Source organism: Perna viridis, chromosome 4 (genome assembly GCF_037379345.1).
Source record: "Perna viridis isolate PV_CMFRI_1.1 ecotype Kerala chromosome 4, ASM3737934v1, whole genome shotgun sequence".
Lineage (NCBI taxonomy): Eukaryota > Metazoa > Mollusca > Bivalvia > Mytilida > Mytilidae > Perna > Perna viridis.
In genome coordinates this window covers 6,120,295-6,144,926 of record NC_142448.1, presented here as the reverse complement: position 1 = coordinate 6,144,926, position 24,632 = coordinate 6,120,295, and the positions used below count along the sequence as shown (strand labels likewise).

The 24,632-nt window shown below is 31.5% G+C and overlaps 2 protein-coding genes across 2 annotated transcripts; one reads left to right on the top strand and one right to left on the bottom strand.

Moving 5' to 3' along the window:
- Positions 1–391: 391 nt before the first annotated feature.
- On the bottom strand, positions 392–7,426 carry LOC148618642 (hydroxyacyl-coenzyme A dehydrogenase, mitochondrial-like). The gene is made up of 8 exons (XM_088577736.1): positions 7,272–7,426; positions 4,871–4,999; positions 4,507–4,664; positions 4,035–4,161; positions 3,504–3,593; positions 2,929–3,001; positions 2,269–2,385; positions 392–675 (listed from the first exon to the last, which is right to left on the bottom strand). Exons 1-8 carry the CDS (start codon positions 7,386–7,388, stop codon positions 551–553), a joined length of 936 nt encoding a protein of 311 aa, XP_088433862.1. The 5' UTR covers positions 7,389–7,426; the 3' UTR covers positions 392–550.
- On the top strand, positions 7,365–24,559 carry LOC148618641 (germ cell-less protein-like 1). Its single transcript, XM_088577735.1, has 14 exons — positions 7,365–7,616; positions 8,777–8,900; positions 9,185–9,281; positions 9,537–9,634; positions 10,175–10,221; positions 10,835–10,969; positions 13,667–13,751; positions 13,973–14,063; positions 14,512–14,649; positions 14,955–15,024; positions 16,555–16,633; positions 17,674–17,819; positions 19,857–19,944; positions 22,788–24,559. The coding sequence occupies exons 1-14, from the start codon at positions 7,486–7,488 to the stop codon at positions 22,950–22,952; spliced, it is 1,494 nt and encodes a 497-aa protein (XP_088433861.1). The 5' UTR covers positions 7,365–7,485; the 3' UTR covers positions 22,953–24,559.
- The last annotated feature ends 73 nt before the right edge of the window (positions 24,560–24,632 follow it).

Below are 24,632 nucleotides of genomic sequence, written 5' to 3'. Positions count from 1 at the left end.
TCTATTGATTATGATTTTTTTTTTAAGGTTTTCAGGTTCTGATTAGGTCACATTACATTTTGTACCATGACCTTTACTAGGTCAATGGTATTTAGTGTATAGTTACATAGCTTCAAAGCATCAGTTTCATATTTGTTTGATGCATATACCCAAGCAGTCACTATTTAACACATCTCTGTAATTACAGATTATTTAATGTCTCATTAACAAAATTCTGGGATATTTTTCTGTATAATTGTCTGTCTTTATCATATTGATTGTATGATTTTGGATGAAAACAATTTAACGAGTTGATAATCTCTATTTCATAACACAAATTATAATGTTTGTATAGTGAATGAATCAAACCTAATGTTATGAGAAAAATTAAAAACAAAAATATCTGACACTGTTTTCGTAATAGAATACATTTAATATTTTCCTGTGTGTAGTACAATATGACACATTAGCTGTACCATTTACACCAGCTGGTTTGATGAACACAACCAACAGGTACAAAATAAAAAAGAATCACAGATTAATTATTGTCCAATTCCCTGGTAGTTAATGATCACTTTTTCTTGTAATCATAAAATCCTTCCCCTGATTTTGCACCAAGTTTTCCTTCTGCTACATATTTGTCCAACAACAGACTTGGCTTAAACAATGGATTTTCTGGATAACTATTAGCCCAACCTGAAAACACAATGTAACACTGATAATTGTTGTTCATAGCACTACATCTTGTATATTATGTCTTACAGTGAAGGTATATTTTTGTAACCGAGAAATAATATGTAACTGAACAAAATAACAACAAATAGGTAAACACCCCACTCCTACATTTGATGGCATGCAATTTTTGAAATCTGAAGTAAATTGATTTGATTTTGAAATCTTAAATAGGAGGTGCACACTGGGAATATGTAATAAAGATTCTGTGAGTTTCTTTAATTTTTATTCAGTGGTGTAGAAGGAGTCGGGGATAAGAGATGGATATCCCTGTGTCTATATTTTCATTAATGACTAGTGGTAAGTTCATATTGTGCAATGTGAAACTTCTAAAAGTGATTAGGTTCAAAATCTATAAGATGTGCACAATAAGAATATGTAATAAACACTCTGTGAAAGTTTTATTTAGTTCAATTCAGTGATGAAGGAAAAATCAAGGATGAGAGATGGATACCAATCTGTGAAAGGGAAGGAAGGATGGACAAACACTCCTATCACTACACACCCCCAATCATGAATACCCACTAGTAGTGGGGGTATAATAATTTAAATTGAGTACCTGGAAAAGACAGGGAAAGTGAATTAAATTTATGCATGAAATTATGTTATCCTAATATCAATTCTCATCATGTGAAAAGAGAAAAGGAAAAATTATATAGAACAAGAATTTTTAATGGTTTATTGTAGACCATGGTTTTAGTTTCAGTTTTGCACTTTCAACCCTGAATTAATATTTTTCATTGAACTTTCATTGCCAAGTTAATCATTGCACATGCAGACACCCAGGCCAGACACTATTTGACAAGTTGAACAAAGTAACGTCACCTCAGAGAATTAAAATGTGTTGTAACGAGAAGGAGTTAAGGGGTGTCCCTTATGCAAAAATAACAATTGTTGGCTAAATGTAACTACTTTAAACTTAATGCAATTGATATTAACAAGGAAAAGAACAAATATCAGTGATAATATTGAAAGTTTTGGTAGGTATTCTGGTGGCATTTTCCAAAGAACTGCTATTTTACGCCCATTTATTTTGTGACTTTTTTGCTCCTCATATCTGTTTATATTGAAAGAGTAATCAAGGGAACTAAGATTCTACTGGAAATCAAAAGAATATCCAGGGAAAAGACCATAAATGGAAAACAAGACACACACCACAAAGAACATAAAATAACCAAAATAATATGTTGATCAGACAAAGAGAGATAACTCAATTAAATTAAGGGCACAACAAATATTGGCAAAAATAGACCAAAGATTCAACAATGGGACGATTTAATAGGTCAAAACCCAAGAACATGACCTAAATGTGAATACAGGAAACAAAGATGACCTAAATACACATCATAGCAAACTAAATAAAAAATAGATTACATATAAAATATGATAAGAAAAAAACAGACTTAAAAACAAAAGCACTAGCAATTTTGGGTCAGAGTAAATCTTCCTTTATAGAATCAAACAAGCAATCCCTACTTTTCAGATCATACTGATAGAGAAATTATGGTCACATTCAACATGAAACAAAAAAATTATTTTTATGTTTTCCAAACTTACCATCTAAGATAAATTTCATGGTATCAAGTCCAACATAATCACTTAGTTCAAATGGTCCCATTGGATAACCTGCTCCCAACTTCATTGCAGTATCTACATCTTTAAAGCTCGCATCACCTATAATACATCCAAATAATTTATACTATTTAGAGTTATATATACCACTTTTTAAATTAGTTGACCTATTTTGTTCAATATTATTTATTCTAACTTGTTGATGTTACACATTTATCAATGGTCCCTATTACTGGTTTCTTGTAGTTGCTTTCTGCAGAAATTTGAATATTAATTGACAATCCCTAGAGTGTTAACATGTATAATGCAAAATATGTTTATTGTCATTGAATATTTTCCCCATTCCAAGCCAGTGTGTAAGACGCTTTTGACTTTTTATCCACCAGATGGTGAAAGGTTTCCTGCCATTTTACATCTTTTAAGTTTTCCATAGATTTCATGGGAGAAACTGATTCTCTCTTTCAGTCTAATCATGATTTACACTATTTCTCCTGTCTCTATGATTTAGATTTTATCACAGAGAGTTGAAAAATAGTTTAAACCATTCATAACTTAAAAACTATAACCAGTGAATGCAAATACAGGCTGAATCAAACTTAATTACTTAAAGATACATAAAAAATCATTGTCTGAATTGATATGTACCTCTTTCTACCATTCTAACTGCCTCTAACATATAAGGTACCAACAGTCTGTTCACTATAAATCCTGGTGTGTCCTAGAATACACGTTAAAACTGACTGAAGGGGTGAGTTCAGAGTGTAATTTAAATTTGTAGATGACACATGACAATATTCACACTATAGCAGTGTAGGTGATAATGCCAATGAACACTAAAACTTGGTCAATATTGTCTGTTGTCACTATCCAAGATTTTGTTGTTGAATATTTGCCAAAGAAATGTTTACACATAGTAAAATGGCTCCATTAACAATCTCCCGTATTAATATCTTGCTATCTTTCACTATTTTGTAAGTCACTATTTTGAAAAGGCAAATAAGATTTATAGAATGTGACTCTATTTCTGTGTGTTTTTTAACTTATCAAAATTTCTATTTTATATATTTATAAAAGAATTTAGCTTACTCATAACCTGACCATTACTAGAGTTTCTCCAAGTTTAAAGATGTTTAATTAAAACTGTCTCTAATCGTAGTCTAATAAATTACATTTTCCACATAAAAATAGCATGTGTTACTTATCACACTGTAGCCACTTACCTTACAGTTTACTGTAGTTTTTTGCATGGATTTACCAAAGTCTAACAACTTGTTAAAGGTTTCATCTGTTGTGGCAGGTATCCTGATAACCTATCAATAAAATAGAACAATCACTAACTAACAGTAGAACTAACACTGTAAGGAGGCAGACCTAGGGTAAGGGACACAACTCTTACAAATCATTGGAATGTTTGTATTCATAATTTGACATCAATCCGATGTAAACATCAAAGTAACTTGGATTGATTTCATTCAAATGAAAGCTTGATAGGCATTGTTGAAATTGAATATGATACAAGCATATCACTGATTTCAAGAGTTGTCCCTTACCCTAAGTCTACCTAGGTCAAGGATAAAAAGGTATGTTTTTTTCAAAAGTTTTGTTTTCATTTGGACTCAAATGAATTACTTTTTACTTTTTCTCATACTTTTTTTTTAAATATAAGATATTTAATTTTAACAAGGTAATTGGTCAATTAACTACAGACAGAATATTTACATATTCAGTTACAATACATGTGAATGTGAGACCTCTAGTAGTTTCATCATTGGTACGGGGTTGAAGAAGTGTAATCCACCAAATCTATCCTGTCTCTGGGTTGATACAGCAATGTCACCAATAGGCAAAGAAGATGTGTTACTTGTGAATATTGTGTGTCTGTAACACATAGAAAATGCTATGGCACTTGAATTCGAACGGAAATAACATGAGATAGGTACATTTCTGATACCATTGTATGTGTATATTATGTGTAAACAAGGGGAATAATGTGTTAATAATGATGGTGTAACATAAGTTGCTATCCTGTATTGACTTGGACCTTTCTGCTCTTTTCAAATATTTTTTTAACAAAAAAATGTTGAAAAAGGAGATAATTCATAGAAACACTATATATTAGATATTTAATTCTTTTAATTTGAACAAGAAAATTAAATTACAATTGGAAACCATCAATTGCCACCCACCCACATGTACTTGATTTTTATATAGAACTGTTCTTACTTTGGAGCTGCACTGTCTAGACTAGAAAATAACTTCCTTTTGATATCTAAGTTTTCTATAATGGCCTCAATGACTAGGTCTGTGTTGGCTACAGCAGCACTGGAATCTGTCTGTGTGGTGATCCTCCCCATTGTCTCAGAAATAAAGCTTTCTCCTCCCTGAAAAAAAAAAAACTTAATATGAAACCTATGATTTAATTAAACACAAAACCTGTTGTAAAAAACATGTATGTGTAAAACAGTTATGAAAATTAAACACTTGTTTAGCACCAGTTGTCAACAGTATGCTCTGAATAGATCATGAACACATCCAAGTTTATACAACAAATACAAATGTATCAGAATGACTGGATGTTTGCCTTTACCTTTGGATCATCAGCAAATTTCTTCTTTATAACTCTCTGTAAACTTTTTTGGATAGAAGCTTTTGATTTGTTAAGAATATCATCTGTTTGATCCACCATAATAACATTGTGACCAGTAGTGGCAGCCACCTAGGATAAAGGGAAAGTTTGATAGATCATCTTGCATAAAAGCAAAATAAAATGCTTCATGAGACACAAATTCTAAACTTCATTTTCTAATCAAATAAGGACATAACAATATATAAAAAGGAATTTGTGTTAAATTTATTCACAAAAAATATTAAGAACCACTTTTCAAAAATCTTTTTTTTTCAAAATGAATACAATCTAGATTTGTTTTAATTAATTGAAGAAAGTATTAGATTTTAGATACATAAACAGACTAGAACTCAAATCTGATATTCTCTACAAAGAAATTAAATAAATCTCCACTGTATTCATTTAAAAAAAGTAATTTTTTTAAGCGGCCTTCAATTTTTTTGTGAGGTATATATAACAACATTGTTTATCTGACATCATAATAGCATAACTAAACAACAACAAAAAGATAATAAAATATGCATAAGAACATAAGAAAAAAAATAGTACCCTATACAGATTAAGTAACGAGTGAGCTCAAGTCAGAAAGGAAACACAAGTTTTATTTAGTTTTACTCATTTAGTATACGAGCATATTAATTCATTTAAATTGGGAATAAGAACACAGAAGGAAATAACAAAGTATTTCTTCATTTTATAGGGTCCAAATTAAAAACTGTTTCTTATTAAGACCTCAATCAAGTTTGAAATTTTAGTTATATATTATTTTAATTTGGGTCGCTTGCTTTCAAGTACATATGGCTCTAAAAATAAGTGTACTTTGTTTTCTTTAGAATTTGAGAGCAGTTCGAAGATATCCTCTCATGGCAGTACTGGTAAACCCATTATTTCTATTTGTATTTAATTTTTGTTCATGCTTTTCTATTTCTATTTTCAGGTTAAGAATATTTATACAGAATTTGAAAACTGTCTACCACTTGCCTAAGTTTCTTATGATGTTTCTCATAGCAAAAATGTGTTTTGAAGGAGAAAGTTTGGAAAAGACACCTTTTGGCCTCATAATTTGGGCAATCAATGAAATTTGATTAAAGCTGATTTCTAGGTACAATGTAGTCACTGTTACCACTAAGTGACCCAGAGGGGGACATTTTTCAATCTATGTCAATAACAAAACATTGGAATTAAGATAGAAATATATAAAATATCATCCACGTTTTGACATAACTGCTACATTTGTACTTAAGTTTGTAATACCAATAATTTACAAAATATTAAATTTTTTTTTTTTTATTTCGCAGTCATTGAAGAGTAGAATCCTTCTGTTTGGAATATTATCATAACTTGTAACTCCCCAGTTTTCACAACCATACATAATGATTGGTTTAGTATTAAAATGATAAAAAAGATGCAAAATTTTTTTACAATAAAATTACTACTTCATGTCCCATAAATTATTGTTTTGCTTATTCTAAAAAAAATCCTGATTTTTCAATTATCAAGCCTTCATACTAGCATGTTTTCTACATTCAAATTTGCCACTTTATCACACATTACAATGCAAGTTATTTGAAATATCTAACTTCTGCTGCAGCCCAGAATTTCTGACAAAAGTATTAAAACAACTGCATAGAAGGCGAATGATCTTGATTTTAAATCAGCACAGCTTGATTTGACTGCAAACAGCTGAGGGAAGTTAAACGCTTCACAAATCATAAGATTCTAACCAGCATGACTAGACAAAAAAATGCAATTGGATAATTACCAATTTTGGTTTAATATAAAAACTCTAGATATAAGGTTGGATTAAGCACTATAACAACCAGTCAAATTTAAGAGCTTCAAGAAAGGACTTTTTTTCAGTTAATGCAAGTTTAATCGTATACTGGTCAAGGTACAGTTCCCATCGACAAGTAATTCTCACCAACCAGTTTTTCATACTCTCTTTCATGCCCAAAATTCAAGGAAAAATGTTTAACAGTTTACAGATATTTTACTCTTATAATAAGCTTTCATACAACAATTTCCATTGAGAATAAAATTTTGGTAAACAGATAGGCGTGAATTGCTTCTGTCTTGAAAATAGCAAGATCTACTCTCTGACCAGTAGTCATTGACCAGGCAGTAGTTGTACAATGTACATGTATGTGCACAACACTGTAAATGCTGCATTGAAAAGAATGTAACTGTTTTTCTGATAAGTATGAAAGCTCGTCTCTTGCCCATTCACAAAGAATTGAAAACAATTTATTGCCAGTCCATGCTCATTTTTAAATGTGTAAGGTCAAAGTCCAACATCAAGCATGTCTAATTCTTTACAAAGGCTTGCAAGTCCATCATAGGAAGGCATCATTTTTATGTTTACTTGTGCAATTCCAGATCCCATTAGACCACCTCCTATAACTGTCACAGTTTTTATGGCATTGTGTCGGCTAGCTGAGCTACAGAAAGACCGCACACTGGAGTAAAAGACCTGAGCCATGTTTCACCTGAAGCAAACCTTCACCGAGTTCGGGCCGGTGTTTACTGTAATACCGGAAATGTCAAACCCGGGAAACACAAGCTAGTGCTCGTAGAAAATGGGCAACAAATTCACAAAATTAGCAAGTCCCCGTCGTCTGTTGAGTGCACCAACTAAATCACACAAACGTAAACGTTCTACAGGAGACAATGCATCTATTGACGAGGAAGAAATGCATACACCTAAACGGTAAAAGAGCGTTCACTTTTAAGTCTAAAAGCTGTACTGTGGCCTGTAACTCGTAAGCTGTACTGTGGCCTGTAACTCGTAAGCAGTACTGTGGCCTGTAATTCGTAAACTGTACCATGCATGGCTGCACTGTACATACATGTACATGGCAGGAGATGTGTCCAAAATCCAATATATACAAATTAGTAACTTAACCTATTATAAGGTTAGAGTAACAGGCTACATTTACAAAAAAATGTCATTCCTGACCTTGCTGCTTTTTCCAGCTACCTCCTCTAACTACTGAGGATTACCGTTTTCATGGTGGGCAGAGGTTTTGTCAAACAGATGTTCGGTTGTAAATTTTATTTATTCAGTTTCCATTAAATATTCTTTGAAGATGAAAGATTCATAGCATTCTTACTATCAAACCTTATTAAAAATAACAATAATTGTTTTTTATTAATAAAAAAATAATTGATTTATGTTAATTATTTTGTGGAAAAGTATTATACTATAAGTTATAGATAGCTTTATTTATTGAGTAATTTCTTCTCTGAGAATAATAGCATGGCATTCTTATAAACTAATTTACAATGGGATTTATTTTTTATTGACTTAAAAAGATTGCTTAGTCAAAGACGTTTTTTTGCTTGAATTTGATTATCTTTGACAACAAACTCTCCCTGTCTTTACCAGTCTATTACAGAACTTAAGCACCAGACTACCAGTCCACATAATATTCAGACACTACGAATGGTAAAGTGATTCATGATGTAGAAAAATTCTCAAAGCAAACAATGCTTTTTCAGTCTGTATATGCTACACATTCACATAACGATAATCATTTCTGCATTCAGATCCACACTTTTTAGAAAGTCATACATTTATGTCCCACTTCAGTCAAACAATTGAAACCAAATCAAGAATGATAACTCTTGCAAAGTGCAAATTTCATGTACATTCTGTATAATTTTTATCTCAAAAGCACATCAACCAAATGAAAAACTAAAACTGGTTGTGTGAGTGTTTCTGAACATGAAATTAAACTGAATTTGGTGGGATTTTGCATGAATCACTTTGTGTCTGATTTTTATAAAGTCTGCTACTTAAAAGAATAACAATTTTCAGGTCTGTATACTTGGAACGTGTACAAAATAACATGTTTGTTTTTATAATAGAAAACAGCTTATATCAACATCAAAATATATCTACCAGAAATTGTTTATTGATGGGGAAAATAGTGATGTAACTATAACTGCTGCAGGAAAAGAATGGAAGCTTCATAAAGTTTATCTTTCTCAGGTAAGTCTTATAATGTTAAGGATCCTAATACAGTGTAATTGGACTGAAAAAAGTTTATTAAAAACTACAGAAGTTTTGGAAAAGATTATGGAAAATGTGACAGTTAGATGAAAAGTGAGTTGTATTACTATGTCACAGTTCAAATAATATGAGAAAAAGCACATGTTGGCATTTAGCATTGTTATTTAAATTATTGTTATTATAATATTTGTCAAAACACTAAGGTAATATTCTAGAAGGTTCTGCATAAATCCTTAGAGGACCAATATTATGTATATTTGTAGTCTAGCTATTTTTCCTGTATGTTTAATGGATCATGGATGGAGTCCTCTAGTAACAACATACACATTGATGTCATGGACCCTAACATTGATCAAGCAGGTGATTTTTTCTATTGACCAAGGAAGACATAGTAAAGAATCAGAATTTGAAGGATAGACAAAAACAGAATTGAATAATAGTATTTTTTAAAATTTTGAAATCTTGAATTGTGCAAATTATTTCAACAATTATGTTACATCAATAGTATTTTGAGAAAAGCAATCTGTGGAATGAATTACTTTAGTTATACATATATTTATTCACAGAAGTTTTCAAGCTACATATGTTTTACATTAATGATTGTGTATTTTGTAGCCTTAGAGATAGTTTTTGGTTCCCTGTACAAAGATTACATTGACATCAAACCAGTAGAAGTTGTAGGAGTCTTAGCAGCAGCCATCCTTTTACAACTGGTTAGTGTTCATCCTACCTCTCAATATTTCATCAATGAGGAGGAGGATTCTTTTCCTAGGTTTCGTTTTATTTTTTTCACTCCATAAAGTATCCTATTAATCACTGACTGTCATAGATAATGACACCATGGACCAGATAAAATGAAGATTCATACTGTGTGACCATTATTTTCTCCCTGCACAACACTGGCAGACTTGGAAATATGTGGTGTCCTTCTGTCTGTGTTTACATCTGATCATATGTCACACCTTATAAGTACTCTCATGCCTGCATTTCCCAACAGGTTTTCGATAAAGTTATACCAAATGTACTAATGATAAATCTCTCGGACAAGCTGGGATTGGGGAAGGGAACATTTTTCTTTTTAAGAGTTCAAAAAGGATACATAAAAATATAAATTAACTCAAAAGTAAGATTAAACAAAAATGAAAGATAATGAGTGATATAATTCATACTTTGAATTATTAGTTCTTTAACTATAACTTTGCCTTCTATAAGGTTCTTATTAAAATGGATGATTATTTTTTAAAACTTTTTAGGATGGACTTATTCAGCAATGCAAGGATTTGATGGGAGATACTCTCAGGTAACCATATGTGATCTTAAGAATCTAACACCTGTGCAAGTGCATGATTGAGAATTCTTAGACACTCACGTCTCAGACACCCAAGGGTGTCTTAAGATTTCCTGATCTTTCATGAGATAATCTGGTGTTTGATTCTTTTTCTCACTTTGAGTTTGTTTTCTTGTTTAAATGTTATGAAATGAAGTTACCTACAGCGGCTCATTATGTATCAATGAGATCATTGATAAATCACAACAAGATGTAAAATATCGGTCATGTGATTAACACACTGTATAAAATAATAAGTCACTGCTTTCGCTTGTTAAAATTAATAGAATTTTTCACCATGTGGTAAGACATGATTGTTCTTAACTCCTCATTTTATTGTGCCATTTTGGGGGGGAAAGTATACATGCTTTGTCTCAGCCCCTTTATCTTTAGTGAGAAAATTTTTCATTTCAGGATATAGTTTTGGACAATAAGCTTTACCAGCTGTAGTTTTTCTTAAAACCCTGCAATATTGTACTTAAAAGACTTTTATATAACGAATTAATGGGAAGTTTATAATTCACAATGACTTTATCATCTGAACATTTATTTCTGATTATTACACATGTGCCTTGAATTTTTCCAGTTCAAAGCTGATCCACCTGTTCTATGAAGCAAGCCAGATGTACGGTCTTGAAGATTTAGAGCAAGATTGTTTCAGCTGGTTACTGACAAACTTTCTAGCCAACAAGCAGGACCAGGAGTTTCTGAAGAATATCAGGTAAAATATTGTTTTAAGGGTCTTTTTCTTGTGCTTCCATTCTACTTAATGTTTACTGTTGAAAATAATAACTGTATTTTTGGTGTATGTTGTGCCCACTTTTTACATGAAAATCAGGTCCAGAACATGGATGTGCTTAAAATACATCCTGACATCATTTTACCACTTTTTTTGATTGGATATCAATTCTTAATCAACTATGTCCACGATTGACCATTCACATACAAACGTACAATGCTGATGTTATATTTTATTGTCAATTTAACATTTTGAAAGAAATATGTTTTACATTTGATGATTTGGTAACAAAATTATCCTTCTAAATATATTGAGCAGTGTCATTGTGCTGAACTTTCATTTGTTGATTTTATAGTAATTGTAATCAAAGTTATCGATACATATTTGTTATTATATTTCTTAAAGTTATCTTTTGTAATTGATCTCACAAAAAAAGAGTAAATAATGGATAGAATATTTTGGAATCCTTCGATTACTGTAATCAGTTGTTAATTGATTAATTTTGTCAGTATTTTTTTTTCAATTTCTGTAATTCCCTTCCCTGAATTTAGTACATAACCGACAATGTCTGGCATGATTAATATGTTTGTCCATGCCAATATTGATTGCAATAAAAACAATCTATGGCAAGCCAAAGTGGACAAAAATCAATATTTTGTAATATTAGAAAATGAATATCTAATATTACAAAATCATTTTTTTAATATTAGAAAAGATTTTTTAATATTAGAAATATTCCTGATTTAGTAATATTATAAAATATCATACATTTTGTAATATTACAAATTGAATTTGTAATATTACAAATTGAATTTGTGATATTAGAAAATGAATTTGTAATATTATAAAATCAGTGACATTTTTTAATATTACAAAATGATTTTCTAATATTAAAAAATCGTAACTGAATACGACAAATCCATTTTCTAATATTAGAAAATCAATTTCTTATATTAAAAAATCGTTTTTTAATGTTAAAATTCAATTGAATTTTTAATATTAAAAAAGTGTTTTGTGATATTATAAATCTAATTTGTAATATTAGAAAATGAACTTGTAATATTTAAAAAAAATCATTTTTTAATATTAGAAAACACTTATTCTCTAATATTACAAATTCATTTTCTAATATTAAAAATTCATTTTCTAATATTACAAATTCCTGATTTAGTAATATTATAAAATATCATACATTATACATTAGAAAATGAATTTGTAATATTAGAAAATCGGTCACACTTTTTAATATTACAAAATGATTTTCTAATATTAAAAAATCATCATTGAATGCGAAAAATCCATTTTCTAATATTAGAAAATCAATTTCTAATATTCAAAAATAGTTTTTTAATATTAGAAATTCAATTGAATTTTTAATACATATGTATTAAAAAATGATTTTTCTAATACGCTTCCGAAGGGAGCGTTTATGGTTGTATTATCAACTTGGTTCTGTATACTTATGGCAAGAAAAAGCATCAATATCTGGTTTGTACCTGCATTTTCAGGAGCTGAAAAACAGCATAATGGCAGCTTCATTTGCTTATACTTGTATATGTGCAATTAAGAGTCAAACCAGTCTCGGAAAATATTTGCTAGTTTCAATAATTAAATACAAATTTAATTATAGATTTTCCAAGATAGGGTTGGCCTTATAGTTTGCAGTATGGCTTCCAGATGTTAACGAAAATTACGTAATCAATATTACCCATAATTCTCGGGTCATAAAAATTGCAAAATGAAAACGAAACAAAAATAATCGATGAAAGAAAGAATCGAAACTAATCTATTCGATAAAATGAATCAATTTGTTATAAAAAGATAATTTAACTGTATAAAATGGAACAGAATGAAGCAAAACTAAATGCAATAAAAGAAATCTTTGAACCCGTTTCGCAAATATAAGAACCATAATGTTAACCAGTGCCAGACAATTTGACCCAGAGACATTTCGGACCATGACAACCAATAATTCCTTATGAATGCCGGACATATCGCCCAATAGACATATCAGACCACGACAATCAGTAAAATGCTTTAGGACAAATATATATCATTACAAAGTTTGCCAGACTTGAAGGTTATAAGTATAAAATATCAAATCAGAGCTGACAAAAATGATCAAAGTTGTTTTTAATTAATGTTTCTTCGGGAGCATTAAAAGGTTTCACCTTCATCATATTATCAAAAGTGTTTTGTGATGTAAAAAATTCACTTTGTAATATTAGAAAAAGAATTTGTAATATTAAAAAATCATTTTTTGATATTAGAAAATGCTCATGTTTGTCCACTTGCCATAACAATCAGTCAATTTTTATAATGTATATAAACTATCAAGAGAAACCATCAATGGAAACTAATTTGCAGTAAAATGGAGAACAATTCACAGTAATAATAAGATTTTAAAATGAGCAGTCAATAGGTATTCATCATTTGCATATTTCATACTTGCAGGTGTAAATAAATAATAAAATTGGCTAAAACTGCTGAGTGCAATACAAATATACTTGTGTTAAAAAGTTTATTATATGAATTTAAGATTGTCAAAAGACCCAGGGTGTAGAACGTGATTAGTAGATGTGATCTGACATATGATTATGTCACATTTTTATGATCTAAATATAAAATATAAGTAAGCAAATAATTCTAGAGATTTGATAAGTTGGATATTGTTTTCAGTGTTGAATTGATGATGAAGATAGTCTCCAGTCCTTATTTGTATGTAATGCAAGTAGAAGTCGATGTATACTCTCAACTTAAAAAGGTACAATGTATTTAAATGTTGACGCTTATTTTCAGATCATGCATTCAAAAAAGCATTTTATATCTAGCTAAATTTTAGTGATTTGTTTCTAAAAATGTAAGATTGCAAAGATGATGTATTAAAGATGGTATGATAATTTATGGTTCATGCTGATCTCTTCAATATTTCCGATTTAGGTTACTTGATTTCTATTGTTTTTAATTATATGTATGTGGTTTCAGTGGGTATTTCTACAAGAGAACCCTTCTTGGGACAGCAGTTCTAAAAACCTGATGACAGATTCGGCTGAGTATTTTAAAAATATGCATACAGGTAATTTGAATGAAGCAGTATCTATGGGACAATAAATATTCACTGTATGTTATATTTATTCATTACAATTGTTTTCAGAACCAAAGTTCAGAGAATTACAGGGAGAAACTAAATAAAATGGAATTATTTCTTAGATGATATAAAGCAGTCTGTAAAAATAATTGAATTTAAGATCCTAGCATTCCATTACTGTTTCATTTGATAAACTGTAAAGATATAAATTCTTAATAAAAAAGACTGGTACATTTTACAGAATAACCTGGTACACTTGACAAAAAAACTGATATATTTGACAGAACAGCCTGATACACTTAGCAAAATGCAGTGGTACACTTGCCAGAACAGTTAAGTACATTTGATTAAACCGACTGGCATACTTGATAGCAGACTTATTTTGCAGAACAGCCTGTACAATTGACAAATTAGACTGAAACACTTGCATTTACAGAAAATGTTAAAGATTGTTTTCTAAAGACAATAAAAGGTCAGAAGTATTTACCTGTGTTCTGTAAAGTAAGATGGCAGCATGTTATAAATGATCTGGCTTCTCTCAAACTGGTGGAAGATGATCATGTTTTTAATATAGGTCAGTTCATGTAGATTTGTAAATTAGATTTAATACAAATGTTAAGAATGAATGTTTACTTCATTCCATGTATATATAGCATTGTACAGCAATACATTTAACTCAGACTTTTTCAGTAATGATAAGTGAGTGTTAGTTAGAAAAAATTGTTTTCTTTACAGATTTCTTATGAAATATATCAGCTGTTGTAAGTAAATACTTTAACCAACAAATTGTAAAGACTGATAAGTTAAGTTGCCTTTGAATTTTTATCACATTTTAAGTACATTTTGCTACAACATTCAATGTTGGTTTTATATTATTAGGGTGGATACAACCATACTTTGAACAGCAGTGGAGAAAGATGTTAACTATAGAACAAGGCAAAGATGAGGGGTAAGTACTATTGTTGACTATAGAACAAGGCAGACAAGGGGTTAATTTGTTGTTAACTATAAAACAAGGCAGACAAGAGGTTAGTACTATTGTTAACCATAAAGCAAGGCAAAGATGAGTAAGTACTATTTGTTAACTATAGAACAAGGCAGATTAGGGGTTAGTACTATTGTTAACTATAGAACAAGGCAAAGACAAAGGGTTAGTACTGTTGTTAACTATAAAACAAGGCAGACAAGCGGTTAGTACTGTTGTTAACTATAAAACAAGGCAGAGACGAGGGGTTAGTACTATTGCTAACTATAAGACAAGGCAGTGACTAGGGGTTAGTACTATTGATAACTATAAAACAAGGCAGAGACGAGGGGTAAGTACTATTTTTAACTGTAAAACAACGCAGAGCCGAGGGGTTAGTACTGTTGTTAACTATAAAACAAGGCAGAGACAAGGGGTTAGTACTATTGTTAATTAAAACAAGGCAGAGACAAGGGGTTAGTACTATTGTTAACTATAAAACAAGGCAGAGACGAGGGGTTAGTACTATTGCTAACTATAAGACAAGGCAGTGACTAGGGGTTAGTACTATTGTTAACTATAAAACAAGGCAGAGACGAGGGGTTAGTACTATTGCTAACTATAAGACAAGGAAGTGACTAGGGGTTAGTACTATTGTTAACTATAAAACAAAGCAGAGGCGAGGGGTTAGTACTGTTGTTAACTGTAGAACAAGGTAAAGACGAGGGGTTAGTACTATTGTTAACTGTATACCAAGGCAAAGACAAGGGGTTAGTACTATTGTTAACTGTAGAACAAGGTAAAGACGAGGGGTTAGTACTATTGTTAACTGTAGAACAAGGCAATGACGAGGGGTTAGTACTATTGTTAACTATGAAACAAGGTAAAGATGAGGGGTTAGTACTATTGTTAACTATAAAACAAAGCAGAGGCGAGGGGTTAGTACTGTTGTTAACTGTAGAACAAGGTAAAGACGAGGGGTTAGTACTATTGTTAACTGTAGAACAAGGCAATGACGAGGGGTTAGTACTATTGTTAACTATGAAACAAGGTAAAGATGAGGGGTTAGTACTATTGTTAACTATAGAACAAGGCAAACACAAGGGGTTAGTACTATTGTTAACTATGAAATAAGGTAAAGATGAGGGGTAAGTACTATTGTAAAAGAATTATCATTTCTGCGCTTAATACTTTCAGGTAGAAATTTTTACTTCATCACAATTATAACCTATTGAAATCAAAAACAGGTTCAACAACTGAATTAAACATAGTTACTATTGAAACAGGTTAGCTACTGATAATAAAACACTATTATCAATGGTTGGTGCACTTACACTTGGATTGTTGTTTAAATGAACAAAGACTGAATGTGGATTACAATATATTTTAGTGCATTCCTTAATTTTCTTTCTTTACATTTTCCTTTGACACTACATTGTATTTGCATTTAAGAAACATGAAAATTTTGAAGTTCATCAGATAAAGATATGGATCATAAAATGTTTTTTCCTACAGACCAGATGGTGTACCAGATGAGGATGTTTTTAACCAGCAATGTTTTAGGTGTGGCCGAGTACTACCCACTGAAGGAGATGTATGATTAATTATCTTGTTATTTTAATTGACCATTGCAAAGCCCTTTTAAATTAAGCTTTGGTTTTTGGTTTGAAAAGCTGACCTTTAATTTTAACATGTGTCCAATTAAATAACCACAGTAAAATTTATTCAAAAGATTTCTTTGTTCTATGTCAGGTATGTAAAACAATCAAGCAACTGGTTATCCCTTGTCATTGATGTAGACAGGTACATTGATATCTTGATATTATTGTGGATATATCTCAATATAAACTGGCATACATGTATAAATGGGCTTTTAAATACTAACACAATTCTCAGTGGTTTGTTTCAAACTACCCAGATATAACAATGAGTACAAGTTGTGTGTAAAAGTTGTTGCTCTTGAAATGCGGAAAAAATTATGTTTTTTTTTTTATAGTTTTTAACCAGTATCTTGGAAACCATTATAGATAGAAAAAAACTTACACTTGATGAAATGATCTTTATGATAAGGCAATCAAAAGTCTTTATTGAGGAAAGTTTTTTTGCTCTTAAAAGGTAATAAATGGTATTTTATGCAGTTTTTAGCCAATATCTTGAAAACCATAGATAGAAAAAAAACTTTCAATTAATACAATGTTTTTAACGTAAAGGGGGCTTCCCAAGTCTCATGTGGGTTGTAGTTGAATGACGAATTTTTGTTAGAGTTAATGGTGAAAATTAACCTGGTGAACAATTCCAGCTCCTGGGAGCCTCTAGTATGCAACAACTGGATTCCAAGTCAGGCCAAAAAAAAATTAACTAATTTGCAGATATGATTCACAGAATTTATTGATAATACCAATGCACATGTACCTATTATTTTAAATTTGACAAAGAGGAAGTTACAAACAAATATTAATGACTTGTGCTATATCATTTTCTAGTATAGCCAATTATTAATCACTATGTGGTGCAATTGTATTGTGAAAATCTATCAAAGAAGAAAAACAGTTTATTCTTAATATTGTGACTTATATGTTCAGACATTTCATTACAATGGTATGTTTTATATTTTTGATTAATTTTATTTTTTAGTATTGTTGGAGATGGGTTGGATACAGTTATGGTGTTGACTTATTGGTGTCTTTTGCAAACAGTTTGATCTCAATTAAGCGTAATACTCATAGTCAGCTTTGTCCAGGAGCAGTGAGTCTTCATCCTTACAGAAGTATAGCTTATAGGTGAGTTTGCCCTCAAGCAGTGAGTCTTCACTCTTACAGAAGTATAGTCTAGTCTGTAGGTGAGTTTGTCCTTGAGCAGTGAGTCTTCATCCTTACAGAAGTATAGCCTGTAGGTGAGTTTGTCCATGAGCATCTTCACCCGAACAGAAGTATAACCTGTAGGTAAGTTTGCATAATTATACTAAACAAATATAAATAGGAATAACTGTGCCCCACATCTGTTTGTCTTTATGCTTTTGTGTAATTTATATGAACACTTGCTTCTCAACCATTCTTGGTAGAACACAATAAGAAGGTTGAGCTTCATATGGAGATTGGATTGAATTAAAATGCTTGCTAATGAAGGTAATTAAGTTACAGGGGTTTTCATCTTTCGATGAATGTATTGACGGTCTATGACCGACTTGTCATACCATAACTCAAAAATCACTTTAATGGATTCTAATGATTTTTCGTAGAATGTTCAGTTTCAAGAAATGAAGCTTCCTTGAAAAAGTTGAGAAGAGGGCATGCTTTCACAATTCCTTGTAGAATATTTTGTGTGAATTTATTAGAAAAACGAATGACGAAGAACACCTAGACTTAATGAGTATGTGAAACTTGTTCAGCGCACAAGTTAACTAGTTTCTCTCCAATGTTTTCCCAAACTCAATAGGAAAACTTTGATAAGTTTCCTAAAGCTTGCATATTGAAACACAAATTTTACACTCACAAGTGGAGAAGTAATTTAAATCGCTATAATTCTGTGTCAGCTGTGGCTAAAAGTAATAAGTTTTTCCCCCATCACCACAAGGACATAGAAACACTGGTGTCCGTCTGGTCACTATTCCCCCATCACCACAAGGACATAGAAACACTGGTGTCCATCTGGTCACTATTCCCCCATCACCACATGGACATAGAAACACTGGTGTCCGTCTGGTCACTATACCCCCATCACCACAAGGGCGGGGACATAGAAACACTGGTGTCCGTCTGGTCACTATTCCCCCATCACCACAAGGGCGGGGACATAGAAACACTGGTGTCCGTCTGGTCACTATTCCCCATCACCACAAGGGCGGGGACATAGAAACACTGGTACCTGTCTGGTTTTCCCCATCACCACAAGGGCGGGGACATAGAAACACTGGTGTCCGTCTGGTCACTATTCCCCCATCACCACAAGGGCGGGGACATAGAAACACTGGTGTCCGTCTGGTCACTATTCCCCCATCACCACAAGGGTGGGGACATAGAAACACTGGTGTCTGTCTGGTCACTATTCCCCCATCACCACAAGGGCAGGGACATAGAAACACTGGTGTCCGTCTGGTCACTATTCCCCGATCACCACAAGAACATAGCAACACTGGTGTCCATCTGGTTTTCCCCCATCACTACAAGGGTGGGGACATAGAAACACTGGTGTCCGTCTGGTCACTATTCCCCATCACCACAAGTGTGGGGACATAGAAACACTGGTGTCTGTCTGGTTTTCCCCCATCACCACAAGGGTGGGGACATAGAAACACTGGTGTCTGTCTGGTTTTCCCCCATTACCACAAGGGTGGGGACATAGAAACACTGGTGTATGTCTGGTCACTATTGTGGATGCAACTCCTCATAAACCAATTGTTTGATTTTGTTTGAATTCTGTAGGATTGTTAGTCACCATATGTAGTTGATCATATTGTGCAGCCATTTTGATTTGACAAATTTTACAGAAGTTATGGGAATTTGTTGAATTTGTACATGCTACACTGAAACACTTTTGTGGATGCAATTCCTTCAGATTTTGTTTCAATGTAGTTGATCACATGGCGCCACTATTTTGATTCAACAAATTTTATAGGAGTTATTGGACTTTTGCACTTCAACCTTTTTTTTATGTCAGAGGACATATTGCTACAAGTTGCTTTTCATTCTATTTTTCTCAGTAAGCTGTAACCTAGAGCAGCAAGTTTTCATTTTGTATTTCTCAGATGGGTGTGGCCTAGGGCAGCAAGTTTTCATATCCATATGTATATATGTTTTTCTTTTCTTTTTTTTTTGTAGGTTGAAGTTATCATCAGTAGATGACAAAGGTAGAACTTCAGCTGAGAAATCAACAGAAATCACCAGAATTAATTTACTACAAGACACTGTGAGTTAAAATGATTGATTGTAATATTTAGTAATTGAATTCATATTAATGCGTGTTAATAGATGTTGAGATTAGTGACTGATGTCTTATGCAGTATTTAATGTAAAAATTAATTGAGCCGACATACAGTTGTGTACTATTGTATGTTGTGATTTTATATTTTTTAGTAGGATATCCTATAATGGGTTAACATGTGCAATTCTGGTGTAATGAAGTATATTTCAAACATAGTTTTTTTTTATAGTGGTATGATGCTGATAAGATGGTAATCAAAAACTACAATAATCACTCCACTCTGTTGTAAGGAAGTTATCTTTACATTTACTTGTTAAAAATAGCCACATTAGGCAACATTCCTTGAAGATAAGTTGACCGGAGATTTTCTTTTTTTACCAACAAAATAGTATAGTAGCTGAAAACCAGCTGTTTGCCAATGCCGGCAATGGCAAAAAAAATCACAGTTTTTCCTGAAATTTCTCCAAGGATTCTGTTGAATTTTTTCAATATGACTTATCAAATAACGGCTTTCTATACTCTTTCCTGCTCTCTTAACCCCCCAGGAGAAGTTTCAAGTAACCATTTATACACAGCAGTTACTTTTGTTATCATTATCAGATACTTTGTCTAATTAGTTCAATTTCATTTCTTTATCAGGATTTAGAAGTGTTTTTATGGCACCTAATTATAATGTAAAGAACGTCATGTATTCAAATCAGTTTTCACTTTATGCTGGCTTTATCTTTTTTCAGAATTTTATTCTTTAAGAACACATAATTAATTCAATGATTTCAAAAATAACTGTCTGTTTAGGTATGATAACTTCAAAGGCTATGCTTGTAATATTTAGACCTATTTTGTGGTAGGTATAAATTTGCTCTTGATAAAAATAGATGCAGGACTAATCAAGGGAACTAAGATTTGTTAGGTAGTCAAAATAATATATTACAGGGATATAGACTGGACAGCAAAAATTTACATATTCAAAAAAGGGCATGAAGTGACCAAAATAACACAAACAGAAAAACAAAAGTAAATGAGCGACCCGGACTCCACTTAAAACTGGGAGCTAGACCCAGGTGCAGGGTAAGCCTCCTCTGCTTTTCTATTAACACCTGCTGAGTTAAGCTTAAAATGTAGGATGAAAAATTGATTACTATGATTTTTATCAAGAAAGATCTTGCTCATATTGATATTTTGGGGAAAAATTAAATCAAATATTTTTTATGTTATAAATTTCATTTGAGCTTTATATAAAGGGGATATATTCGTATGTGAGAAACCCTTATATAAAGGGGATATCTTTGTATGTAAGAAACCCTTATTAAAAATGTCAGTTAATGCTAAAATAAGTAAGGGTTAGACATTAACAGTGTTCATCAATCAGGTACAGCCTTTACTACCTGAAGCTTTGAGTCAAGGTAAAATGATATAGTTTGAGCTTAAAAGACCCCTAAATGTATATTAAGTTCAGTACATTGTAGACTATTTTCATTACAATTACACTCGTTCAAATTTTAATTAATTTTGTACTATACAGTCACTTGACAGATATTTCACTTATTATATAATTGGCAGTGTTTTATCGATTGTTCCCTGTGTAATAAATTTTGATAATTCACACCGTGAAATAAATTTGGTAATTTTACTCTCAGACTTCCTCCCGCCAAAGCTTCACAACTTTGATATCAATCCGCCAGTCACAGAATTTTAAATTCATGTTGAAAATATCTATAATGAATAAATCTATATGATCATTAGAATAATTGATTGGTTATCTTGAATAACCAAAATATCATCACTCTTGCCAAGAACCCTTGAGGATTTAACAAGTTCTGTACACTCATTAAATCAAAGCGTTTTTCTGCACTAGTGATAATATTTGGTTATTCACACATTCCAATTAATTATCCTATTATTATTTCATAACAAGCAGTACAATTAATATATTTGTTGTAGTATAGCTACAAAACAGCAATCAACTACACAAAATTCATGTCATGTTAAATGTTTTTGATCACTTACTTCTCCCTCTGCTAAAGATGCTGTCAATTAAGGGACTCGTCTAAGCTATGAATATTGCCTAAAAATATCAAGTTTGTTGTAATTACATAAAAGTTGTTTATAACATACTAAAATATATAAATTAAAGGAAACATAATAGCTCATTGTAATGACGTCATAATGGTTCCACAATTTTATATCATTTAGCAAAAACTGCCAAGAATATATTGTAAATTTTGTTGGTTTGTTGTTTTTTTTTTTTTGCATATTTACATCCAGAAAAATATACCAAAAATACAACTTTATATTTTCACGTATGATGAATCATGTAATAATGAATGTATTCATTAAAAATGAAGTTGTTTCTTGGGTATGGACAAATTTTCCTTGCCAAAAATATACCAGAATGTGACCAAAAAGCAAAAACATTTGACAGAATATCAGAATATTTGTAAACTTCAAACAATTTTTCAGTCCTTTCTATGTCTGAATTGTCAGTAGTCTTTGTGTTTTCTTATTTGTAATGGATTCAAGTCTCAAAAGTCACAATTAAACCATTAAACACTTTATGATTAATTTGAATTTCAGGCCAATAAGACCCTTTAATGTCCCTTCTCGTTTACTTTTTTTATTTTGAAAATGCATGGACTCTTCTAAAGAAAAAAAAAGGAAAAATCATCTTTGACACAACTATTAGCCTTAAGCATGAAATATCACTTGCACTCTACAGTTAGTTATTTATAGCCTACAAGTAAGTGGTAAATTTCAAAACAACAACAACAAAAGCCTCTTCATTTGACAATCTAGATACATATAATCATGATTGTTTTTGTTTTTTACAGGAACATATAGTACTAATGGTAGAAAAGAAGTTAAAGTTTCCATTGTATATCAGTATGAACATTATGTTGTCTTCCAATAATGACCTTCAGTTTAACCTTGAACCATCCAAGTTATTGAAGAAAGATACTTCAGTACAGACAATTGAGGCAGCTTTATCATCATAGTCTTCAATGAATTTTAGAGATTTATTCAGAAACAAAGAAATATTCAGTTTTTTTTTGGTTTTTTTTTACTAATTTTGGTCAGTTGTTAATGATTATGCATGTCTGTTGTATTTTATTCCTCCACCTAAAAGTTTTTGGTGTATTTAGATTTACTGCTGTCAGTCTGAGCCAGTGCACATCTGCCCTATACAAAGTTACGATGGGTATAATGTTTATGACTTGTCTGTCAGTCCATCTTCAGTTTTCTGGACTTTTTTTGAATGCTTGCAGATATTGACATGATTTTTGGTATATAAGTTCACCATGATAAGTTACAGGTCAAGTTTAACTTTCATTCCACTCCGATGATTTTTACCGAAATTACAGGCCTTGAACTTAGCAAAATTCACAGAAAAAAAACATTTACTTGACTTTTTTTCTAAACGCTTGCAGATATTGACATGATTTTTAGTATATAAATTCACCATGATAAGTTACAGGACAATTTTGTAGTTGGTTACGCTCCCATGATATTTACCGAAATTACGGGCCTTTAACTTAGCTAAATTCACAGAAATAACAGTTTTCCGGACTTCTTTTCTAAACGCTTGCAGATATTGTCATGATTTTTAGTATATAAATTCATTATGGTAAGTTACACAACTAGTTTGTAGTTGGTTCAGCCCCAATGGTTTTTATCGAAATTACAGGCCTTGAACGTAGCAAAATTCACAGAAATAACAGTTTTCTGGACTTTTTTGTAAACGCTTAAGGATATTGGCATGATTTCTGGTATATAAGTTTACCATAATAAGTTACAGGTCAAGTGTACGTTTCATTTCGCTCTAATGATTTTTACCGAAATTACAGGCCTTGAACTTGGCAAAATTCACAGAAAAAAAACATTTACTTGACTTTTTTTCTAAACGCTTGCAGATATTGACATGATTTTTAGTATATAAATTCACCATGATAAGTTACAGGACAATTTTGTAGTTGGTTACACTCCCATGATATTTACCGAAATTACGGGCCTTTAACTTAGCTAAATTCACAGAAATAACAGTTTTCCGGACTTCTTTTCTAAACGCTTGCAGATATTGTCATGATTTTTAGTATATAAATTCATTATGGTAAGTTACACGACTAGTTTGTAGTTGGTTCAGCTCCAATGGTTTTTATTGAAATTACAGGCCTTGAACTTAGCTAAATTCACAGAAATAACCGTTTTTGGGACTTTTTTTTTTAATGCTTGCACATTATGACATGATTTTTGGTATATAAGTTCACCATGGTAAGTTACAGGTTAAGTGTATGTTTTGATCGCCTATGATGATATTTACTTTGGATTAACTAAAACTCGAAGAAATCACAGTCTGGAGTTTGAAACTACCATTCTGAGTAACAGAATTTAGTTAGAAGATAAAGGTCTAAAGCCTGAAAAAACACTCTAATTCCTTTTTTTATTTGGGTCCTTATACATGTATTTCTCTTACCAACAAATTTACTTGAGTATTCAACATTGAAACGTGTGGGGTATGTGAGCACGCTCACTAAGGTTCTATAATTTTTAAATCTTAGAATGATATATGAATAATTTACTGTAAATAAATTAATTTATCGTGGCATACTAATTTTTGCTTTTTTCATTGTGGACTGAAAAGCATGAAAAATAGTACTCGCAAAATAGTTTTTTTCAAC